The sequence below is a fragment of the Colobus angolensis genome, unplaced genomic scaffold (assembly GCF_000951035.1).
Source record: "Colobus angolensis palliatus isolate OR3802 unplaced genomic scaffold, Cang.pa_1.0 Scaffold6, whole genome shotgun sequence".
NCBI lineage: Eukaryota > Metazoa > Chordata > Mammalia > Primates > Cercopithecidae > Colobus > Colobus angolensis.
Window position 1 is genome coordinate 1,746,036 of NW_012119598.1, and position 23,863 is coordinate 1,769,898.

Genomic DNA, 23,863 nt, shown 5'->3' on the forward strand with positions numbered 1-23,863 from the left:
GTGATCCACCCGTCTCGGCCTCCCATAGTGCTGGGATTACAGGCTTGAGCCACCGCGCCCGGCCGAATAGCCCCTACTTTATAGGAATGTTGTGAGGAGTCACAGCTTCTGGCACTTAGGAAAGACTGCAGAAGTGTTTGTGGTGATTATTATCATTAGTACTTTCACAATCAGCATGTTTATCATTTGAGAAAAGACTGCTAGAATGATTACGCCCACTTACTCCACTACCCACTATCTGTGACCCAGCTCTGGGGAAATGAGAATCTGCTGCTTATCAGCCTTTGTGTGATCCAGGGAGGATGCATCCCACTCCATGAAGTCAGCCAATAAGGAGCTGACACCCTGTAAAGGACCTACAGGCTGAGGACCCAGAGTGAACCTGGGGCTCCAAGCCACAAGGGGAAACTCACCACATAGAGCTTTCGCCAGATGACAGCCCATTCTCGTAGAGTGGACGTGAGCTCCTGCACCAGGGGGAGCTCGCCAGGAATCACGGTTTCATGCTGCCTGCAAAGAACCAAATGAGGGTTACTTTATTCCAGGCTGATCGGCACTGCTTTACTTGATGGGGATCAGACTCCCCAGTGCGCAAGGATGAGAATGAAGCTGGTTGGGCATGAGGGCAGGAGTTGTGCAGGGGACTTTATCACATCCAAGCATCTAGGAGAAGAGAGAGAATAAGACAGCACAGTCCTCAAAATGGGCTCAGTTCCTGCAATTGAACGAGCCTGCAGCCCAGCCTCGATCTCCCCAATTTGGATTTCTCCAGGAGGCTCAATTACTGAGCCAGGCTGGCTTCAGTGATTCTCAAAGATGGAAGCAAAATATGCAGCATTTTAGCTGGTACCACCAAGCAGCTGTTTCATTTGGGAGGCTGGATGGAAAGGTGTGTGTGGCATGAGTGTCCTGGGGCTGTGACTCCACCCAGAACCTGGTTGGGGCAGGGGCCAGGGTAGGGGTGCAGGACACGGAGGCAGCACCCCTTTCTGGATAGTCCAGTGTTTTCTTATCATCTGCAGTTTCACAACATAGAAAACGTACACTTAACAAAATCCTTGCTTACTCACAGAAGACTCTCATAAAGGTAAGTACTATGTACTATGCTTATTCACATACATCCTCTCTGGCATTTTTATGATTAGCAAAAAGAAAAAAGGAGAAAGCAAGAGCAAGCAAACAAATGGGAATTGGTGGTAGGACTGCCAGGCTTAATGAGGAAAAACACAGGAGGCCTAGTTAAGTTTGAATTTCTGGTAGAGTAAGAAGATTGTTTTAGAATAAGTGTGACCCATGAAATATCCGGGAAATGCTTGCTATGAAAAACTACTTACTATTTGAATTGCCAATGTAACTGGGCATCCTGTACAACCCTAACTGGTGTGAATGTGCCTCCCCACCTACGTTTCCACCAACATGGTGGGCAGCAGTGGAGAGAGCCCATGGCCGACCGGGAAGAGGACTTCTCCAGCAGGGCAGGAGACCTGGTCTTTGGTCCTGGTTCTGCCACCAAAGAGCTGCATGGCTCTGAGGACATCTTGACCACTGTCTGTGAAATGATGGTGCTGTCATTTCTTGTTCCCTGTGCTGTATCTGGGAGTCTGGAGTGATGAAGACCTCTGTGCTCTTAGGCGGGTCCTTCCTCTTTTTGTTTTTTTACTGTTTTGGAATTCTTTTGGACTCGACCCAGCAACAGTTTCAATGTGTTCTGATGATTGGTTGTTAGTCAGAATGAAAATAAGGCCCTTTGATTACAACACGGAAATTAGAATTGGTGACATACACCTGGTAGACAACTGTCCTTAACAAGACTGTTCTCATTTAACTATGAGTTTTCTTATCCTGGCACTTCTTGTGGAATCAAGAAGATGATGTTCCAAAGAAATGATGTTGCCCAATTATCAGAGGTCAGTGACAGACCAATGTTGCAACTACCTACGAATTTCCAGCGGTTTGCTATGTGAAGAGGCTTAAATTCCCATTTGTGACGCATTTTGGAATGAGTGGGTTTGAGGCCAACGCCTTGAAAGATACTACTCAAAAAATGAAAGGACAGGAGTCATCGGCTCCCACACAAAGTAAAACATGTGAACCTAATTTTAGCAGTGTTAATAAGGAGCAATTATCCACGAGTCACTGCAACAAAAACGCCTGTGTTCTAACATCCTCTCCTCCCTGAGGCACGGGAGCAAGTGGCACAAACTTGTCTGGGAACCAGTTTCATCAGTCCTGCTGTTGCATGGGTCCAAAAATGAGGAGCAATATCTGTTATCAATTTCACTACCTTTTGGATTTTTGGATAACATTATCTATACTGTGATATTTACAATTTTTAATGAGTTAATTTTAAGTGGAACTGTCATTCTAATTTTGTGAAATCAAGTTCATACAAAATAAAGCTTGCCAATAATAATAATAATAATAACAACAATAATAATAAAGAAATGATGGTGCTGAACTACAACTGGGAATGCTCTTTCTAGCTGTGAGGCTGCATGGCTGTCCCAGCTGTCCATTCTCTCCTCTCCATCAGCCCCAGGATTCCAGTCCTACCCCAGCCTCTCCTTACTGCCTCCAGAACTCTCCTGTCCAGAAACTCACCACCACCTAAGTGACCTCTCTCTCCCACTTGACTAAGTAGCTCACTCTTCTTAGCTGTCACAGAGGCAGTACTTCCCAGGACAAATGAGGCGGGCAAGATGAGGTGGGCAAGAAAAACAAATACCAAAACGTAGCAGATCTTTTCTGCAGGGCACATTTGCATACATTACCTCATTCAAATCTCATGACAAGCTCATGATCAAAGTAGGGCCAGATCGTTTTCCCCTAATATGCTGTGAAAAACCCAGGATCCCCTTGAGGCTAAATGACTCATCCAAGGCTCAGAGCTGGTAAATGCAGGCTGTCACTTAATCATCTATCTCTCAAGGATCCTAAATTGGGGGCTTCTCAGAGCTTATCAGTTAGCATCCCAAATGTTCATGTGTGCAAATACACACACACAATCAGTGAACAGGTAATACAAATAATGTAGAGGCAAAAGCCCTCAGTTTGCTACTTCTGTGTTTAGTATTCTGGAGAAGTAACGCAAAGGAGGAATTACATCAGTGAAAAGTTTTTCTTCATTTCTCTCTCATAGGAGAAGTAGAACTGACAAGATGACAGAATTTTTTTTTTTTTTGGGGGACAGCCTCGCTCTGTCACCCAGGTTAGAGGGTAGTGGTACGATCTCAGCTCACTGTGAGCTCTGCCTCCTGGGCTGGAGCGATTCTCCTGCCTTAACATTCCCAGTAGCTGGGATTACAGGCGCCCATCACCAAGCCCGGCTAACTTTTGTATTTTTAGTAGAGATAGGGTTTCACCATGTTGGCCAGGCTGGTTTCGAACTCCTGACCTCAAATGATCCACCCACCTCAGCCTCCCAAAGTGCTGGGATTACAGGCGTGAGCCACCACGACCGGCCTGAGATGACAGAGCAATTAACATACATAAGGCATTAATGCCCTAAGATTATCATTAATGATAATGTTACATCTTCATCATTTTGGGGGAAACTTCCCAGCTTGGAACTTACCCCAGGTCTTCCACAGTTGCCTCTTTCAAATGGATATACGTTTCAGGGAAAATGCCCTACAGAGAAAAGAATTTTGGTTATATGGCCATAAAAACAAAACAAAAACAAAAGCCAAACAAAAACCACCTCAGCCCAAAGTAAACAGAATAAATGTGAACACCCAGGCAATAGCTAAACTCCTGAGATCAGGTTTGCAGGACATTACTTATACTGGCTGGCTACCTCAACAAAGGCATGGTGGAAACATCAAAAAGGCAGAAATTAAAATTTGGGTTCAGAGAGCATAGGATATTTTGTGAATGAAGAGGCAAACATGCTGTGTCAGCTCAGAGATAACATAATGGGAAGGAGTGTAATTGTGAGCTCCTAAACCCCTCAGATGCTACTTGCCATGAGATGCTTCCCATAAAGGGTTTCACATAAGGGGTGACATGGAAACTATGCAGTACTCAGTAGCCCATAAAATAAGTCATCCCTCAGAATATGCAAGAGATTGGTTCCAGAAACTCCCTTCCCACAAAGCATATACCCAAATCCGCACATACTCAAGTATGGCACGCAGCCCTGCACAACCTGCATGTACTTTTACACAGGTTTCATGTCCCAAGAATATTGTAATTATGATTTGCATTTGGCTAAAAAAAAAATCCATGTGTAAGTGCTGCGGACTTCAAACCCACATTTTTCACGGGTCAACTACATAGTGATTTTTCTAAAGTCGTTCCTCTCAGCACTCCCACTTAAACCAAATGCACTCAAAATCAACGGGTGTTAGTTACCTGGTTATTTTCAGCACCTCACAGTCTCAAACTGCTCTCCATTCTATATCCCTAAGAGGCAATTCTACATCAGCATTGTAACACTGCCCCTGGGGAACACTTAGGCCTGGAAAGACCTAAGAGAAAGGGGAGAAACTGGTGGACAGAACTCGGAGAACGGAGGACCAGATCTAACCAACAGGAAGCAAGTCCCAGATGTGAGTGTTCTTATGCGTACCAAAGCTTCTGCTGTTTACTGTGTGATATGTTCACGCACAGACAGAGGAGATGCCATCTGGAGACAGCAATGCTGATCTGTTTCATGGTATCTTACATGGAGCTTATAGCTGGCACTGTTGGCTAATTGCTCCTAGCCCTATTCCTGGAAGAGTTGGTGTGAACTCCATGAACATGACACGTCACGGGTGGCTGATCATAAAGGTGGGAGGGGATGTCCGAGTGCCCGGAGGCATGTATACCCACTGATCCTTACTCCACTCAGACAGGAGACCAGTGAACATTGACAGGGTTGTTCTTGTGTCCAGTTGCATGTGCTATATTTGTCTGTACAATACTCTGCTTTCTCTCTTTTAATCCATTGCCAATAAAACAGGAAACAGCAAGAACATCTGAGATCAAGCTGCTCCTAGCACTGGTGATGACAGAGTGGATCCTGCACATGCTTTCCCACCAGACACAGAGCCCCAAAATAAAAAGGCATCCCTTCTCCTCCTTGCTTTGAGAAGCGGGCAGACGTTGGGAACATGAGCGAGAAAGTATGACTCTAATTCCAGTACTGATGAGACCAAGAACACACACAGATGCAAGGTGACAATGACCTCTTTCATTATGGAGGTGGGATTCAGAACCATTTTGGGAAACTGATCAAAAAATTGAAAACAAAAATTAAATGTGTGTCTCCTGTGGGGCACAGTAGACAGGACATTTTCTCAATGTGCCACCTCTCAGGTCAGGTGAGCTTGGCCAGGGAATTCTATAAGTATAAAAGATACATGCGTAGGCACACCATCTAAGTGAAAAAGAAGGAGATAAGCCTTCTGACTTTATTCATTCATGCATTCATTCATTTATTCATTCTTTGAGACAGTCTTGCTCTGTCGCCCAGACTGGAGTACAGTGGCACAATTTCGGCTCACTGCAACCTCCGCCCCCTGGGCTCAAGCAATTCTCCTGCCTCAGCATCCCAAGTAGCTAGGATTACAGGCATGCACCACCATGCCCAGCTAATTTTTGTATTTTTAGTAGAGACAGGATTTCACCATATTAGCCAGGTTGGTCTTGAACTCTTGACCTCAAGTGATCTGCTCACCTCAGCCTACCAAAGTGCTGGGATTACAGGCGTGAGCCCCCGTGTCTGGTCTATTTAACTTTTTTAATGATCAAAACAGGGAACTGTCCTTCGCAGTGCCTGGCATGCAGCAGGCACTGAGTAAACATCTGCTGAATATAGCAATGAGGAAGGCGGGTGTTCAGTTCACAAACTGTGTGCGATTCCTCTGGGGCCTGATTTCTGCAGTTTGGAAGCTCTAGGCCTGTCCCTAGGATGCCTAAGGAACTGTGGGTGTTTCTTCTGCCTGCTGTGCCGCTGCACCATGGTAAATGATTTGTTGACTATCATCTCTGCGGGTAACCAAACTGGGATGTTGGGAATTAACCTTGAAGACATTACACTAAGTGAAATAGGCCAGTCACAAAAGGACAAATACTGTATGGCTCCACTTACACCTGGAGTAGTTAAATTCATAAAGACAGAAAGTACAATGGGGGTTCTGAGGAGTTTGCAGGGGATGGGGGACAATGGGGAGTTAGTATCTAAAAGGGACAGAATTTTAGTTTGGAAAGACGAAAGACTTCTGGAGATGGATGGTGTTGATGGTTGTACAACAATGAGCATGTACTTAGTGCCATTGAAATGTATACTTACAAATGGTTAAGATGGTAAGTTTTATGTTATATATATTTTTACCACAATAAAAAAAAGTCCAAAACTCATAAAAAAAGCAGGAGTGGGGCAGGGGAGGTGCTGAGCAGAGATAAACTGTTTAGTTACAAGGATCCAATTCTGGAAGTCAAAAGTGAAATGTTACATTGCTACTACAAAAGAACATCCTTGCTGAAGGTTTTTGAAATGAGAAGGTAAAGGACCAATTAAAATTTTCATGCATTCACAATCTGGTGACTAGTCCCTCCTAATAAATGGAGAACATTCAAGTTAGAAGTATTCGGAAACATAAATGCACAGTGATGAATTTTGTGACATCTAAGCAGATCATAAGCAGACAATTCATACTGGGTGTTCAGACATGATTGTTTTCATATTAAAAGAATATTTAAGGCAGGGCACACTGGATCATGCCTGTAATCCCAGCACTTCAGGAAACCAAGACAAGAGGATCGCTTGAGCCCAAGAGTTCAAGACCAGCCTGGGCAACAAACTGAGACCACAAAAAATTAAAAAATTAGCACAGAATGGTGGCACATGCCAATGGTCCCAGCTACACAGGAGGCTGAGGCAGAAGGATTGCTTGAGCCCAGGAGGTCAAGGCTGCAGCAAACCACAATTACACCACTGTACTCCAGTCTGAGCAACAGACTGAGATCCTGTCTCAAATATATGTATGTATGTACGTATGTATTATATTACCACTCTGTCATCTGTAGGCTTCACCTTTCCATGATGATACCTGGCAATTTACAGTCATAGAATTTCTCTGGTAAATTTGATGCTTATAGAATGTCTCCTATGCCATGACGGCACACAGAAAGTCAGAGTAAACCTAGGTCATGTGTTTCTGATTTACAGCCTATCCCTCAGTTCTGCTTTTCCTTGTTCCTTGTAAGTCACTCACTTGAGTAGAAAAATAAACGAATGATTTTCTAGATGTTGCCCTTATCCACACTCCCACAATTCCGCCAGGATCAATAATCAGTTTCAGAAAAGCACTTGGCTTCTTCGATTTGTAAAACCACTAGCTCCTTTTATCACTCTAAATGACTGAGTCAGCTTATAAATGACACCAAGAATTTCCATTAAAACATTAGGGCTTGCAAGTAGCTCTGCCCCCTAAAGATGGAGAAATGAGGGACAAAGCACAGGAGGGCATTTCTAATGAGCTGATCTCTTAATGAAGGGGTGTCAAAAGCAGAGCAGAATTCACAGCAACTGAATTTGAATTCCCTGTATTTTCCCTGGATCTCTCCACACGAAGGATATTTCGACTTAAAACAACCATCAAATAAATGCATGGCCCTTGTCTGTGTCATCGTTTCATTGAATTAGGAAGTTTTTCTTTACTATCAAGAGAACAAAGAGAAACTCTCACTAAAAGATTTCTTCTAAAGGGTGAGATCTTAAGTTTAAACGTTTTAAGCACTCCTTAATGAACACAAAAAAATTAAAAACATATCCAGAATTTATCATTTAGATCCCGGTGGGGCACCCTATCTATCTACCGTTCAAAGCCAACAACAACGGCACTATTAGATAGATTGATTTTCACATACACAAGGCCCTCCATATCATGGGTTCAACCAACCGATGATTAAAAATATAGAAAAAAAAAGTAAGCAGACATTTATTTCCTTGTCATTATTCCCTAAACAATACGGTATAATAACTATTTACATGGCATTTACATTGTATTAGGTATTATAAATAATCTAGACATGATTTAAAGTACACAGGAGGAAACGCAGAAGTTACATGCAAATACGACGCCATTTTTTATCAGGGACTTGAGCATCCATGGATTTCGGTATTGTGGGGATCCTGGAACCAATCCCCTGTGGAAATGAGGAATGACTGTATTAAAAAACCATAGGATACTTTGGAAAGCAAGGTCTTCCATGTTCAAAACGATCCTTACATACTGTAGTCTGTGAAAAGGAAGACCTGATCTAGGACCTTGGTTGAATGTAATTGAATTTCCCAGTGAAAAATCAAGAGTTTCATTTGTTCCTTAAGTTCATCACATAATTTGGAGGATGGCTTTTTGTTTATTGTTTTTAAATTAACATTTTAAAAAAAAAAAAGATTGGGAATTAAGTGACGTAAGTATTCTTACTGTTTAACAAATTCGGAACATGAAAATTGTTAAGCTCTCATTGTGCTTTGAAATAACTACCACTTCCATAACCGTGAGTAAAATTAACACCAATAGGGCTAAAAAAGCAGGAGTGGCCATTATCAAGTACTCTGTGTCACTGCGGATCCCAGAAGAAAAGTTTTCACTTGAGTTCTATCATGTTCTCATTTATTCTAGCATGCCTGCTGTCTTGGACCCCTATTTGACGGCCCAGAGAAACTGAAGTCAGCAAGAGATTAAATGAAAATAATTTGGTTTGAAATAAAGACGTGTGACACAAGAATAACTGTGGGTAGAAAAGTTCATTCTCTGGCTTGGGGTGAGAAAAAAGGATCAAAATTGCGGGAGTTGCATTAAAAGCAAACATTCCTTTATTGTGCTAGATTAGTAAACTGTCAAAGTTAACAAAATGTGTATGTGCACACATACGTGTGCAAACACTGAGTGTGATTTAAGCATCAATAATGCAGAAGCAGTCCTGGTTTCTAATGAACTATATCTTGTAGAAAGGTGTTTTCCTGGGCCCTATACTCTTTGGAGAGTTGGGTGTGTAACATCAGCCTGTTTGTGCAGGATTACGTCTTTCTCACGCTGTCTGTGAAGAGTAAGAACCATGGGTCTGGTTTTGTTTTTTCACTCCTCTTTTGATAAATTCTAAAACGTTTCTCTCATCCCTTTCCTAATTTGCTATTTGGCATGTGAACTAATTGTGAAATAATATGGCCCTATCAACTCTGCTCTTTCAAAAGGAAGTGCTGACATGTCATGCTGCCCCAGTAAGCAGTATCAAAGGAAAAGTGCTGACAAGACCTAAAAGAAACTGAGGGGGGTATTAACATAATTAACAGATTTTCTTTAGCCTGACGATTAGTAGTTCTGGCACCGGCAAAAGGATCCATTTAGTTCAGTATTTTTCAAACTGTGCCTTTGTTGCACAGTAAGAGATACATTCTTACGGCAACCAGTATTACATATGAAATACATAAAATATAATAAAAACAATAAATTACAATAAATTATATAACTAAAATAAAAGTTTCACGAAACAGTACTTACCACTGCATCTCATGTTCTCTACTTTTTGGTTTCATTTTTTGGAAAAAATTGGTTATAATCCACCATATTGATTTCATAATGTATTACTGGGGTGTGAGGCTCACAATATGAAAACCACTCTTGTTCATCCAATTTACAATGAAGGAAAGGATCAAGCAGAAATGGGGAGATCCTTTAGTTTGGAACTGTAGCATGGGAAGTAAAAGACAAAGGAAGAAGCGTGGGTCCACCCCTCCCTGAAAGAGAGATCCCACTAGAGCAATGAATGTGTCACCAACTTGCTTAACTTGAGGGACAGGAAGTAAGAAGTCTTCCAGGACTCTCTCCTTGAATTGGCTGGTGGGAAATATAGTCAATGGGATTTACACTATTACATTTAGGCAGTGAGGTCAGAGAATTTGCTTTCAAATTCAAAGAAGAGCCAACAAAGAGAAAGCAAACTAGGTCTAGAGACAGCAGAGAGCAGAGGAGAGCGTCACATAGCACAGTACAAAACTAGCAGACAGATTCCAAACGAAATAAAAAGTGGATGAGAAGTCATACCTTTTTAGATTTATTTTGGAGGGTATATCCTCTGTACCAACCTGTCAGAGCAAAAGAGAACACAAAATATTTTATGTTTTCTGGGATATCAGAAAGGTATTAGCAATATATACTCTCGTGTTCTATTAGCAATACAGGGAAGCAACAATTGACAGAGATGATTAACAGATAGTACATTAGAAGATGAATGTTTTAGTTTATTACACAATAAAAATCTAACTGAATTTTAGAGCTGTATTCTCTTAATAACAATCGGATTTAAAATTCACGTAGAACCTAGCCTCATCTCTACTCCTTTGGAGGAAGAATAGAACAACAGCTTAAAAAAAAAAAAACCAGGACAGCCCGTTTCTTATCACCCTAATACCTTACAGTCATTTAATAAATGTTTTTGCATGAATAAGTATGGACTTTCATTGTATACATGCTTTCTACATGTCACCTTATACTATTAATTTTTTTTTTTAATAACTTATATTTGCTGTAACTCTTCTGAGTTCCCAGGTTAAGAACCACCATTCTGGGAAAATTTTAAATTGAACTAGCATATCTTATGGAGACAAATATTTGCACTTTAAAAATAATCCAAATAATGAATAATAAAATGAAATTTGTGTGCAATTCTTGGTAATGCTAAAAGCAACACCCCCCCACCCGGCCCCCCATAAAAAGATCTTATGTGTTTGCTTGCTGAGGCTTTAGGTAAAGGCTTTAACTTCTTTTTAAAAATTCCGGCCAGGCACAGTGGCTCACGCCTGTAATCTCAGCACTTTAGGAGGCTGAGGCAGGCGGATCATGAGGTCAGGAGTTTAAGACCAGCCTGGCCAACATGGCGAAACCCCATATCTATTAAAAATATAAAAATTAGCCAGGTGTGGTGGTGCATGCCTGTAATCCCAGCTACTCAGGAGGCTGAGGCAGGAGAATCCCTTGCACCTGGGAGGCAGAGGTTGCAGTAAGCCGAGATCACACCACTGCACTGTAACCTAGGTGACAGAGCGAGACTCCATTTCCAAAAAAAAAAAAAAATTCCAATTAAGGCACACACCCCTACAGATATTTTCCAACCCTTGGTCTTCTAGAGAGTATACAATTTAATCTGTACCTAAACAGATTTTTTATATTAACTATTTGCTGAACACCTACTGTAGGAAGTTCACTGTGATAATTTCTCTCATTCCCCATGCCCATCAACTAAAGCATCAGTGTGGTCATCTTACCCAGGTAAACCTTGTGGTATTAGGCTGGTGCAAAAATAATTGTGGTTTTTGCCACTAAAAGTAACGGCACACATATATAAAGTAGCCATACACACATAGTGAGTAGATGCAAACTGTAATTAAAACTCCAGGCATCTGCCAATAGGATCCTAGAACTCTCTTGTAATTTGTTCTACATGAAATCAACCAGAAAATAGACACATACTCTATTTCATACATGTTACAAGTACAAAACTGAATTTACCTTTTTTGGGCATATATTCAATAATATTTTCACAAATATTATTGTAAAAGTAATATTTCACAAATATTTTAAACTGTGGCATTCAGACATTGAAAGGATTTGCTACGTTTTACAGGGAGGCGTGGGGTACTATGCTGTGGAATTGTGGTTTGCATCGAGGCACATGGCTGAGAAAAAGATATCTAAACAGGAAACACTTCCCCTGATTTAGGATGCCAAGTGTAAGAGATTCAGGAATAAGAAGGATACTAAGCTAAGCATTGCTCCCCAGGTCTCAAGGTCTGTACCCATGTGTATATACTTGCTTGGTTGTGTGAAAACATGAAAATGGGCTTTTGCATGACTAAATGGCTTTGAAAATTCACCCTGGGACAAGGGTGGAGCGCGAGGGGAGCAGGCTGAGAAACAAGATATTCATCTTTTCCAAGTAGTTTTCGTAGTTCTGTGCCCTATAAAGCCAAGCTGTCACAATACAAACTTCATTCCACTTTCAAAGAAGAATTTATCTGTACTTCTGTAAACAGTATTTTGCACAGCCATTCATCACGGAGTTATGCTTCCTAAGCCTGTCACTGTTGAAAAAACTTTTTTTTGTTCATCTCCTATGTCTTCTCTAGAATTGTGGTATGTGTATAAGCCCCATCTAAAGGCACAAAATTATCATGCTGAATTTGTAAACATGAATGTTCATTTTCCTTGTATCACGCATAAGAGAACAGATCTACCTCTGGAGCTTTAAGCATATACTGTCAGAACTCCATAAATTCTATTTTAATAACTGCACAGAATATGGTAACAGTTCGCGAGTATGTTCGCTCATTTCCACATTACATACCTGGGTTGTCATACAAGCAAGAATCCAGTTTTCCAATTAATCCCGTGTATTTACAGTAAGACGATCATAATTAAATATAGTTTGCTATTAGGCTTAAGAAGGCATAATGCAAAGAGGCAGCTGCAATCGGTGGGTGGTGTGAACTGGTCAGCAGGATCTCAGATGCTTTCTTAAGTTATTCCACTATTAAAATAAAGGGAATGGTGAGGGGATAATGAGTCCAGAGGGCTACTCTTGTCTACATTTAGGGGAAGTAACAGTTGCAAAAAGCAAGTTCATAGCAACCATGGCGAACACCAACTTATTCTAGGCTGAGGGTTGCTCTTTCAGGAGGCTCACAAGTCATTCCTGCTTTCTTGGGATTGCTCTAATCCAGAATAAAAATCTGTCCTCTCCAATTGAAAATAACAGAGAGTTGCTAATTCCACTGTCAAAATTATTTACTTTATACCTGGCTTCTCAAGTAATCTCCGTGAGTCAGGACTCTCATCTGCTCCATTTCACTTCACCGATCCAAATGTCTCTCTGGCTGCTGCACACTTTCTGTCCAACAGATCCCTTACCTGATTCTTCTCCTCGCTACATGCAGTCATTCTATAAATCTTTATTAAGCACTAATTAAGAACCAGGATGTAGTGGAAAGCAAGAGTTCACATGAAGATTATTACACTCTAATGTTAAAAATATACACAAGTAGGATGAGAAGAGATAACAACAGTGCGAAGAGGAAGAAGTGCTCAAGGAAAGTAACATGGCAGAGAATGGTTGGTAACATGGTACATTATTTTAAATATGGTGACTGAGGGCAGATTACTCTAAGAAGCTAAAAGGAATGAGCCATTAACAGATCTGGGCAAAAAAACTTCCAGACAGAAACAAATCAAGCGAGTAAGCTGTGAGGCAAGAGTAAACCTGAAGTTCAAAGACAGAAGAAAAATGGCACAGCCAGAGTTTAGCGCAAGAGACTGAGATAGGGAGAGGCAATAAGAAGGTAGTTAGAGGAAGCCCGGTTCTCAATCCTGGACACTGAGGAGATCCACCAGGAACTTTTACAAGTACTGATGCCTGGGCCACACCACCAAATATTCTGATTTAACTGGACTGGGGTGAGGCCCAGACTTAATGCTTCTAAAAAGGTCCTCCGGTAATGCTAATGTGTAGCCAAGATTAATTACCAGACATAGGTATTATATGCCATGGAGAAATTCAAGTTTTATTCTAAGTACAGCAGGAAGCATTGGAGGGTTTCAAATGTCATCATGCCTTATGCTTATGCTTTTTTTTTTTTTTTTTTTTGAGACAGTCCTGCCCTGTCGCCCAGGCTGGAGTGCAGTGGTGCAATCTTGGCTCACTGCAACCTCCTCCTCCCAGCTTCAAGCAATTCTCACACTTCATCCTCCTCAGCAGGTGGGATTACAGAGCTGTGCCACCATGCCCAGCTAATTTCTTGTATTTTAAGTAGAGACAGGGTTTCACCATGTTGGCCAGACTGGTCTTGAACTCCTGACCTCAATTGATCCACCTGCCTCGGCCTCCCAAAATGCTGGGATTACAGATGTGAGCCACTGTGCCTGGTTGCCTTAGGCTTTTAAAAGAGCATCCTTGCTGCTATATGGGAATGGATTGTGGGATGTGAGGTGTAGTAGAAAGAGGAACACCAAAGGGGAGTGGTGGGTGCAGCGAACAGGAGGAGAGATGAAAAAAAAGCAGGATATATATATATTTGTGAGGTTTTTTATTTTTTTTGTTTTTTTCTTGTGGCAGGATCTCACTCTGTCACCCAGACTAGAGTGCAGTGGCACAATCATGGCTCACTGCAACCTTCGCCACCCTGGCTCAATGGATCCCACCTCAGCACCCACCCCTGACCCCTGGTAGCTGGGACTACAGGCACATGCCACCACGTCCGGCTATTTTTCGCATTTTTTATAGAGACAGCATCTCCCCATGTTGCCAGGCTGGTCTCAGGCTCCTGGACTCAAGCAGTTCACCTGTCTAGACCTCCCAAAGTGCTAGGATTATAGGCATGAGCCACCACACCCAGGCACATGATATATATGAATCAACAGGCATTTGCTCAAGAGTTTGCTGCGGGTGGCCATGAATCGGGGAGTAAAGGCAAATTCTCAAAAGTATTTGTATCTTGGTCTTAAGCAAATAGGAGGACGGTAGTCTTTGGTATATGAAGATTGAAGAAAGGAAAAACTTGCGGAATGGGAATCAGGACAGAATCAGGAGATGGATCCTGGCCCTTCTGCTCTCCCTCCTGGGCAGTGAGTCCTGAGCCATGGGGTGGAGCAGAGTGACTTGGGCATTTGCAATGGGGGAGGGCTGCACATCTGCAGAGGGATCCAGACTGGCTTGGCATGTCAGAGCCCCGGGGGAACGAGCTGAGCATCCATGTAAGGGAGCAAACGGGGTGTCAGAGCCTAAGTGAGGTGAGGGGTATCCGCACACAGGACTTGGGAGTGGTGCACTGGCCTTGGATATCAGAGCAAAAACGGGGTGAAGGGGGTGCTCCCATGGGAGACAGCATGCTAATGGGGATAAGTGAACAGTTACATACAAGGAAACTGATCAAATAGCTAAATCTATTAAAAATATGGGAAGCTAGGTTTCTTACTATTACAGAATGGAGCTATAAGCCCCAGAAGGGAAAAATCTCGAATGAACCCTGTGCTGCCGGATTGAGATTGAAGGCATCCATCTGGATTCATGACTTTTTATACACGTGGATCAGTCAAAATGAACAGGTATTAATCTATAAGTATACAAATGCATACTACCCCTAGTTGAATTACCTAGTTAGTTCCTATTTTTCTGTCCCCAGGAGAGATGATAAAGGGAGCTCTCAGAAAAAGAGCTACGTCACTGGGAAAGTGCAACCAGTCCCAAACTAGGGAGGGGGACAGACGGTCCCATGAGGAATGAATCCAAGAAAAAAAAAGGAACTGAGAAATGATCTTATCTGTCTGAACATATTAAAAGGCAGGCAACAATTCTGTCAGCAACCTTGAGTATGAAATAGAGGTACATTCACAGAGAATGAAGAAAAAAAGGAATTAGCTCTAGAAAAACTATTATTCAAGAAAGGAAATGTAATCAAGGTAAATCCCACAGCCTCTGCTGCTTACACTACATAGCCATAATAACCCAAATCCTAAGTGTTCAAAAAAAAACTCAGGAAGCAGAGGCAGGAGAATCGCTTGAACCTGGAGGTAGGGGTTGCAGTGAGCTGAGATCATGCCGCTGCACTCCAGCCTAGGAGATAGAGTGAGACTCGGTCTCCAAAAAAAAAAAAAAAAATTATATCTATATTTGCTTTTCTAAGAGGGATTAATAGGTATCTGTATGGTTGGTGGGATATAGAAAAGAGTGAAATTGTTATCTTCCACAGTAAGAAATGAATTTAGAAATGAAGAGATTTATGCCACAAAATTGGCTGAAAGAGGTGAAAGACTTCTGAAAAAGCTGAAACTCCTTAGAATTCGAGAGGAGTTAAAAAGGGTCTCCTGTTTTTCATTATAAACCTTGTAGAAATGGTCTTGATGTTCAAATTTATAAACACATATGACTGATAAAATTTTAAAAATATACAGCTGATAAATCCTGGTAGGCCAGAACTAGGTAAAGGCAAAATTACAAGGATAGAAAATGGATGAGTAGTTGCCAAGTACTCAGGGTGGCATGGGGATGACTGAAAAGGGACACGGGAGAACTTCGGGGCTGACAGAATGGTTTTGTAGCTTGACCATGGTTGTGTTTCATGATTGCATGCATTTGTCAAAGCCTGCAGAATTTTACATTAAAACGGGTGAATTTTACTCCATGCAAATTATAACTCTAAAAAAAAGACACAGTGAGATACTATCCACACACTGGAATGGCAAAGGTAAAAAGACTGACTGCGCCAATCACTGGTTAGGGGATGGAGCAACTGGAACTCTCCTCCATTGCTGGTGGTTTCTTATAAAGTTAAACTTACACTTATCCTATGACCTGGCCACATCCTCACTCTGATGCTTTATGAGAATGTTTATGAATGCTTTATTTTTAACAGTCAAAAGCTGGAACCCATCGAAATGTACATCAATGGGAGTATCAACAAACAGTGTTGTATGTACATATTATATTATTTACTATAATATATGATATGTAATATATTTCTATTTGGCAATACACAGGAATAAACTACGGATGTGCAACATCATGGATGAACCTAAAAACCATTACAATAAGTGAAAGAGACCAAACACAAAAGACACATCTAATTCCACTGATATGACGTTGACTCACAGGTAAAACTAACTCGTAGTGATCTAACCTAGATTGGTGGCTGGTTACTGAGGATGGGAATCGTGTGGATGAAGATACCAAGGAATTTTCTGGGGTGAGGGAAATGTGTTTTATCTCGATCGGAATGTTTAGGTATATAAGCTGCATTCATTTCATAAAACACACTGAACTGTAAACCTAAGATGAGTGCACTGTGTTGCATATAAATTTTATTGCAATTTTTTAAATGTAAAAATTGACACTGTCAAGTGAATATTACTCTATAAAGTAACCACCTCAAAGTAACACAGAATTGCATTGCTGAAACATGACTGAATATTTTTGTTTGGAAATGTCTCTGAAACAAGTTTGAGTCATGTGTGAAAAAGCACAGAACTATTTCTCCATTACTTTACGTGGTATTGTGTCTTCCCAAAGACATTATTCATCTTAATTACTACTGCATGCTCCAAAATTCATTCTGAACAAGTTTTGCTATTTCCAGAAGTTCAATTGCAGATTGGAGATTCATTTCTCCAGTGAACAATTAGTTACAGATGTTAGGAAAGCAGGGTACTCAATGTCCCCATGTCCTAAATCTTACTTAATAATGGAAAGAAAAAAACATATGTGTAAACACACAAGCATATAAACAAGAAAAGTAATTTCATATAGGGCTAAAAGTTACGAAGGAATAAAAGAGGCTAACCTGGGAAAGGCCAACTCCTGAGAATGAAGCTACTTTAGAAAACATGGTTAGAAAATTCTCTCTGGGTGTGGTGGCTCACATCTATAATTCCAGCACTTTGCGAGGCTGAGGTGGGAGACCAGCCTGGGCAATATAGCCAAAACCCTGACTCTACAAAAAACTAAAAATAAAATAACTAACCAGGTGAGGCGGTACACACTCATAGTCCTAGCTACAAGGAAGCCAAGGTCAGAGGATCCCTTGAGCCCAGAAGTTGGAGGCTGCAGTCAGCTATGATTGCGCCACTGTACTCTAGCCTGGGCAACAGAGTGAGATCCTGTCAAGAAAGACAGACAGAAGGACAAAAAGAGAGAGAGAGCGTGAGAGAGAGACAGAGAAAGGAAGGAAGGAAGGAAGGGAGGGAGGGAGGAAGGAAAGAAGGGAGGGAGGGAGGGAGGGAGGGAGGCAAGAAAATTGTCTCTCTCTGAGGATGTGCATTTAGGCTGAGGACTTACATTACTAAAGTGGTCTGTTCATTCATTATACATGAAAACACTTATTGAACACCAGTGTGCCAGACACTGTCTTCAAGGAGGAAGGAAACATATCTGTAAACAAATAACTAAATACAAAAGGGCTTTTAATGGTAATGCTTGTAGACTCTGGCACACAAAAGAGAAAGTCATGAATATGCTGAAAACTCAGAAGCAATTACTGAGAGGTACTCATGATTTCCCAACAAGGAAAGCATCCTTTAGATGCTGGAATTATGGAGTGTTTTATAAAATCTCTCCCTACTTTCTGATCACAAGATAAATTAGTTTTATCCCACGGACACACATAAAAGATCAACAAATTATTTTTAACCTCTTAGGAATTAAAGGTAATTATGAAGGAGACAAGGAGCTATGTTTCTATACACCTGCACTGTGTCTGTGTGTTTGCTGGGGGTGGGGGCAAGGGGGGCGGCGGTCTCAGAGAAGGAGCAGGTGCTAAATCCTGTTGTTTTTCTCTTAAGTGTTGCTGGTCTGGTAGGTTGCTGGATAAAACACAGTTAATGGGGCCAAGGTCAAAGGCTCCATCACCTGTAGGCCAGGTAAACTTGTCAGGTTTCCACGGGCATAGCCTGTCCTCCCATCCCCAGTGAGTTGTCCTTCCAATAAAAGCTGGCTGTCTCTTGGGAAGCCAGTGAGCAGAAACAGCTGGGTGCAAACTCATCACAGGACAGACAAAGGGCTGGGTCTAAAATCCTTCCTTACGGACAGATAGTGGCTGCACCTCTGCCTGTGAGCAGCACACTCACCGCCTTCCCGAGCCTCAGGTCTCACGATGTCCACACTCCACATGCATCTCATTGGGGCTTTTGAAAATAAGTTCAAAGGCAGAAAGTCAAGGGATGCAAAGATGGTAAAAGATGATTCTATTCTTTTATACTTCTTGGTGAGACAACTGAGTTTTCCAGGTTAATTATCTGAGCTCAATTTTGTGGATTTGAGATCGCCAGATATTGGAAGGAACTCAGAAATCACTGAAAAATAACAACCTTACTTAAAGCAAAGGAAGGCAGGTGCAGTGGCTCACACCTGTAATCCCAACACTTTGGGAGGCCAAGGCAGGAGGATCGCTTGAAGTCAGGAGTTCAAGACCAGCCTGGGCAACACAGTGAGACCTTTTCTCTTAAAAAAACAAACAAACAAAAAAAACAAAACAATTTTTAAATCAGCCAGGCATGGTGGTGCATGCCTGTAGTCCCAACTACTCAGCAGGCTGAGGCAGGAGGATCACTTGAGCTCAAGAGGTTGAGGCTGCAGTAAGCCATGGTGGTGCCACTGTGTTCTAGCCTAGCCAATAGAGCAAGACTGCCTCTTAAAAAATAAACTAAAAAGTAAATAAGTAAATTAAAAAAAGAAAACATAGTTAAGGAACTGAAAAGGCTTGTCCCATATCTCCCAGTCACTTACCACCTAAGCTGGGGATACAAACACAGGCCTCCTACCTGCCAGCTCATTGCTTTCCCTTATACCAAGCTGGCCCATGGCCCTGCTGGGGCACAGTAGACAGGACACTTTCTCAATGCACCACCACTCAGGTCAGGTGAGCTTCGCTATGGAATTCTATCAGTATAAAACACACACGCATAGGCACACCATCTAAGTGAAAAAGCAGGAGATAAGGCTTCTGACTTTATTTATTCATTCATGCATTCATTCATTTATTCATTCTTTGAGGCAGAGTCTCGCTCTGTCGCCCACACTGGAGTATAGTGGCACGATTTCGGCTCACTGCAACCTCCGCTCCCCAGGCTCAAGCAATTTTCCTGCCTCAGCATCCCAAGTAGCTGGGATTACAGGCATGCACCACCATGCCCAGCTAATTTTTGTATTTTTAGTAGAGACAGGATTTCACCATATTGGCCAGGCTGGTTGAACTCTTGACCTCAAGTGATCCACTCACCTCAGCCTCCCAAAGTGCTGGGATTACAGGCGTGAGCCACCGTGCCTGGTCTATTTAACTTTTTTAATGATCAAAACAAAGAACTGTCCTTTGCAGCACCTGGCATGCAGTAGGCACTGAGTAAACATCTGATGAATATAACAATGAGAAAGGCGGGTGTTACTGAGCCACTGGCTAGGTACAGAATAGACTGCTGTAAGGAATATGCAATGAGACCTGCACCCACAAGACACACTTGGGCAGCAGGGTCTGAGTGACCCTTCTTTGTTCTCCTGGGATCCCATGCCCAGTGGGTAGAGACAGGCAGGGTTAAAGCACCCTGCCTATGAGGCCAGAATGTCCGAAATAGAAGAGCCACTGCTTCTTTATAAAGAGAACTTGTCTGACACGAAAAGGCCTGGTTCTCCATCCTAACTCCACAATAACCAGCTCTAGGGAACTCCATTTTTTCCATTGTCAATTTTAAGTTCTTATGGTTTCAATCTCTTAAATTTCCTTCCACAAAAACATTACAATATTTTTAATCTTGCTACCCCATAATATCTGTAGCAAAGAATACCAAGAAAGTTTCTTCTGGTTGCCTATAATAGAGGGTGATGGCAGAGATTTCTATTTGCAACCAGCAAATACCTTCTGAGACAAGCAGAGAGACCTGATCCAGGCAGTGAGGGGCGAGGAAGAGGACCAAATCACGGTCAGCAAAATAGAGAGATGATATATCCAAATTTCCACTGCAAAACAAGGAAACCTCCCTCTGTGCCTTCACAGAGCCCTGGAAGCTCAGCGAGAGGAAGGAAACAACACTTCCTGTATCCTGGACAACATCATCTACTTATTGGCCAATTCCCTTTATATTTTCTGGACGTGGCTTTTCTTTCTTTCCTTTTTAAAGCAAAGCAATCTCACCAGCGGTTAGTCCCTCTTGCTAAAAGTCTGACTTTCCTCTTCTGTGATGCATTTCTCTAACTTATCGAACCAGTCAAGAAAGCCGAGATGATAGGAGGTAGCATGTGGTTTTATCAGGAGGAGCCATGAATTTGCTGCAACTCACTCTTTACGTTGCTTTTGTTATCATCAGCATGAGTTTGAAAGATGAACAAGAGAGAGGTACAATTAACCAACCAAGATGAGGTCCACTTTTTATAAAGAGTGATGCTAGAGGCGATGGGACCTCAAGCAGTTTGACAGTATAACCTCAATCCCTGATCCCTCTCCAGGACAGTGAGGAGACCGCTGGGTAAAAGTGGCAGGTTTGTGTGCTAAGAGCCGTGGAGGGGAGCTAAGTTCAGGAAGAGCTCACTGCAGTATAGACACATTTGGGATGCGGCTGAACTTTTCAGGTGGCTGTTTCAAAAGCAAAACAACCCTATCCCCTTTGGAAAACTTTATGCCATGTCCAAAGTGTAAACGTCATTTGCGGAAGGGCTGCCTGGTGTGGAAAGAACAATATACTAGGATTACACAGGACCCCGGTGGGAATCACAGCTCTGCCATTTAATAGCTGTATGGATTTCTTCAAGTTTCTTAACCTAAATCTCCACATTGATTAAAAGAGCATCAATAACTCTGGTCTCCCAGGATTGTGAGAACTGAGAGGCATTGCATGGAAGGCCTTAGCTCGATGCCTGGCATAGAGAGGGATGTAAAATGTCAGACACGGAAGGCACCCAATGGCACAGTTCAGAGATCATCTGCAGTGCTTAGGGCTGTCTTCTGGTTCCCATGCTGCTGACTGTGGAGGGTTCTATTTGGAGTTCTTTTTTACTTACTTTTTGAAGAATGTGTTTGTGCTCCTCAAAAAGAGCAGAACCTCTCTCAACTACTTAAATTACTGCCAACAACCAAAGCTGAGACACACAAAACAGCTAGAATACCATGCTAGGGGTATCCAGACTGTAGTACCTGATATGAGGACATAATTTTATTTTTCAACATAACTTCCCTACTCCAAGAAAATGGTAGAAAAGATGACTTTAAAAGAAAGAGGACAAAAAAAAAAAAAAAAAGCCAAGAAGAAACAATTTGAGTGATAGGAAAACCCTAAGACTGTGGCTAGAATCATTGAGAAACATGGCACTGAGTAACCAGGGCCTTGGCAGAGACCAAATGGGGCCGAACTCAAAAGTTACCAAAATTGGTTATCTAAGGCCTGATTAAACACTTAGTGTCAGCAATGAAAGTGACACTAAGAAAAAAAAATTTCACCCTTTGTATCTTTCCATCCTAACTATAAGAGATTCTTTTTTTTTTTTTTTTTTTTGAGATGGAGATTCGCGCTGTCAACCAGGCTGCAGAGCAGTGGTGCGATATTGGCTCACTGCAACCTCTGCCTCCCAGGTTCAAGTGATTCTCTTGCCTCAGTCTCCCGAGTAGCTAGGATTACAGGCACATGCCACCACGCCTAGCTAATTTTTGTATTTTTAGTAGAGAGGAGTTTTTGCCATGTTGGTCAGACTGGTCTTGAACTCCTAACCTCAAGTGATCCACTCGCCTCAGCCTCCCAAAGTGTTGGAATTACACGCTTGAGCCATTGCGCCCGGCCTGTAAGAGATTCTTAAACTGGCATTGGTGAAAACTAAACAAGTATTCAAGGTTAGTAACGTAATACTCATTGTTCCTGCCATTTAGAAGATTAACCAAATTGCTAGATACAGTTGTTTAAAATCCTATATTCCCATGCCAAAATTAAACACACACACACATATTTAATATTCTTGGTTGCCTGACAAACATTAGGAACAGATACACAGAATATAATTGTAAGACTAAGAATCTTTCTGTAACAAGAAACCTTCGTGTGTTGCCTTGTCCATTCTTACTTGTAGCCTGAATTATACACGGAGATGAGGCAAGGAAGAGAAGTGAAGTTTTCCTGGGTTTCTAAGACCCCTCAATAAAACACAAGTTTTTTAGGCAGTCTGTTTCCTGCTATTATGACCATTTCTGTTGAATCATTCAGCTCCATGGGTGAAACAGAATGGGTGTACTGAAGCACAGAGTTAATATTTATGACACAAAAGTCTCCTTATATGCTTAAAATTTTTTAATAGCCTTTAATTTTAGGTCCACAGCAAAACTGAGCAGAAGGTACAGAAAGTTATCATATACCCCCTGTCCCCTGACAAGACAACCCTGCTATCAACATACCCCACCAGAGTGGTACATTTGTTGGAATCAAACCTACACTGACACATTATCACCCAACGTCCGCAGGTTACATTGGGGTCCACTGTTGGTGTTGTACATTCTGTGGGTATGGACAAATGTATAATGACATGATTCCACCATTACAGTATCATACAGAGTAGATTCACTGCCCTAAAAATTCTCTGTGCTCTACCTGTTCATCCCTCCTTCCCTCTAACCCCTGGCAACCATGAATCTTTTTTACCATCTCCATAGTTTTTCCTTATCCAGAATGTCATACAGTTGGAGTCATATGGATTGACTCTTTTTACTTAGTAACATGCATATCTATGTCTTTTCATGGCTTGACAACTCATTTCTTTTTAGCATTGAATAATATTCCATTGTCTGGATGCACCGCCTTGTTTATCCATTCACCTACTGAAGGACATCTTGTTTACCCCCACATTTTGGCAATTATGAATAATGCTGCTGCAAACATCTATGTGCATGCTTTTGTATGGGTATAAGTTTTCAACTCCTTTGGGTAAATACTAAGGACAGAAATCAATGCATCGTGTGATAAGAGTGTGTTTAGCTTTCTAAGATGCTAACAAACTGTCTCCCAAAGTGGCTGTACCATTTTACATTCCCGTCAGCAATGAATGAGAGTTCCTGTCCCTCCACATCCTTGTCAGCATCTGGTGTTGTCAGTGTTCTGGAGTCTGGCCGTTTTAATAGGTGCATAGTAGTATCTCATTGCTTTACTTTTCAATTTGCTAATGATATGTGATGCTGAATATCTTTTCACACACTTACATGTCATGTGGATATATATATTCCTCGGTGAGGTTTCTCTGAAGGTCGTTGCCCATGTTTTAAGTGGGTTGTTTTCTTATTATTGCGTTTTAAAGCTCTTTGCATGTTTTAGATAATAGTCCTTTATCAAACATCTTTTTTTTTTTTTTTTTTTTTTTTTTTTTT

At 41.7% G+C, this 23,863-nt stretch overlaps 1 protein-coding gene across 1 annotated transcript in view; it reads right to left on the reverse strand.

The window, feature by feature from the left end:
- The window catches only part of LOC105526778 (dedicator of cytokinesis protein 5-like), a 66,417-nt gene that overhangs the window by 30,140 nt on the left and 12,414 nt on the right, over positions 1-23,863 (reverse strand). Inside the window, exons 2-4 of the mRNA XM_011962892.1 lie at positions 10,038-10,078; positions 3,575-3,630; positions 414-510 (exon numbers count right to left, since the gene is read on the reverse strand). Coding sequence (XP_011818282.1) covers positions 414-510; positions 3,575-3,630; positions 10,038-10,078 — 194 coding nt within the window. The remainder of the gene's footprint in view (positions 1-413; positions 511-3,574; positions 3,631-10,037; positions 10,079-23,863) is intronic.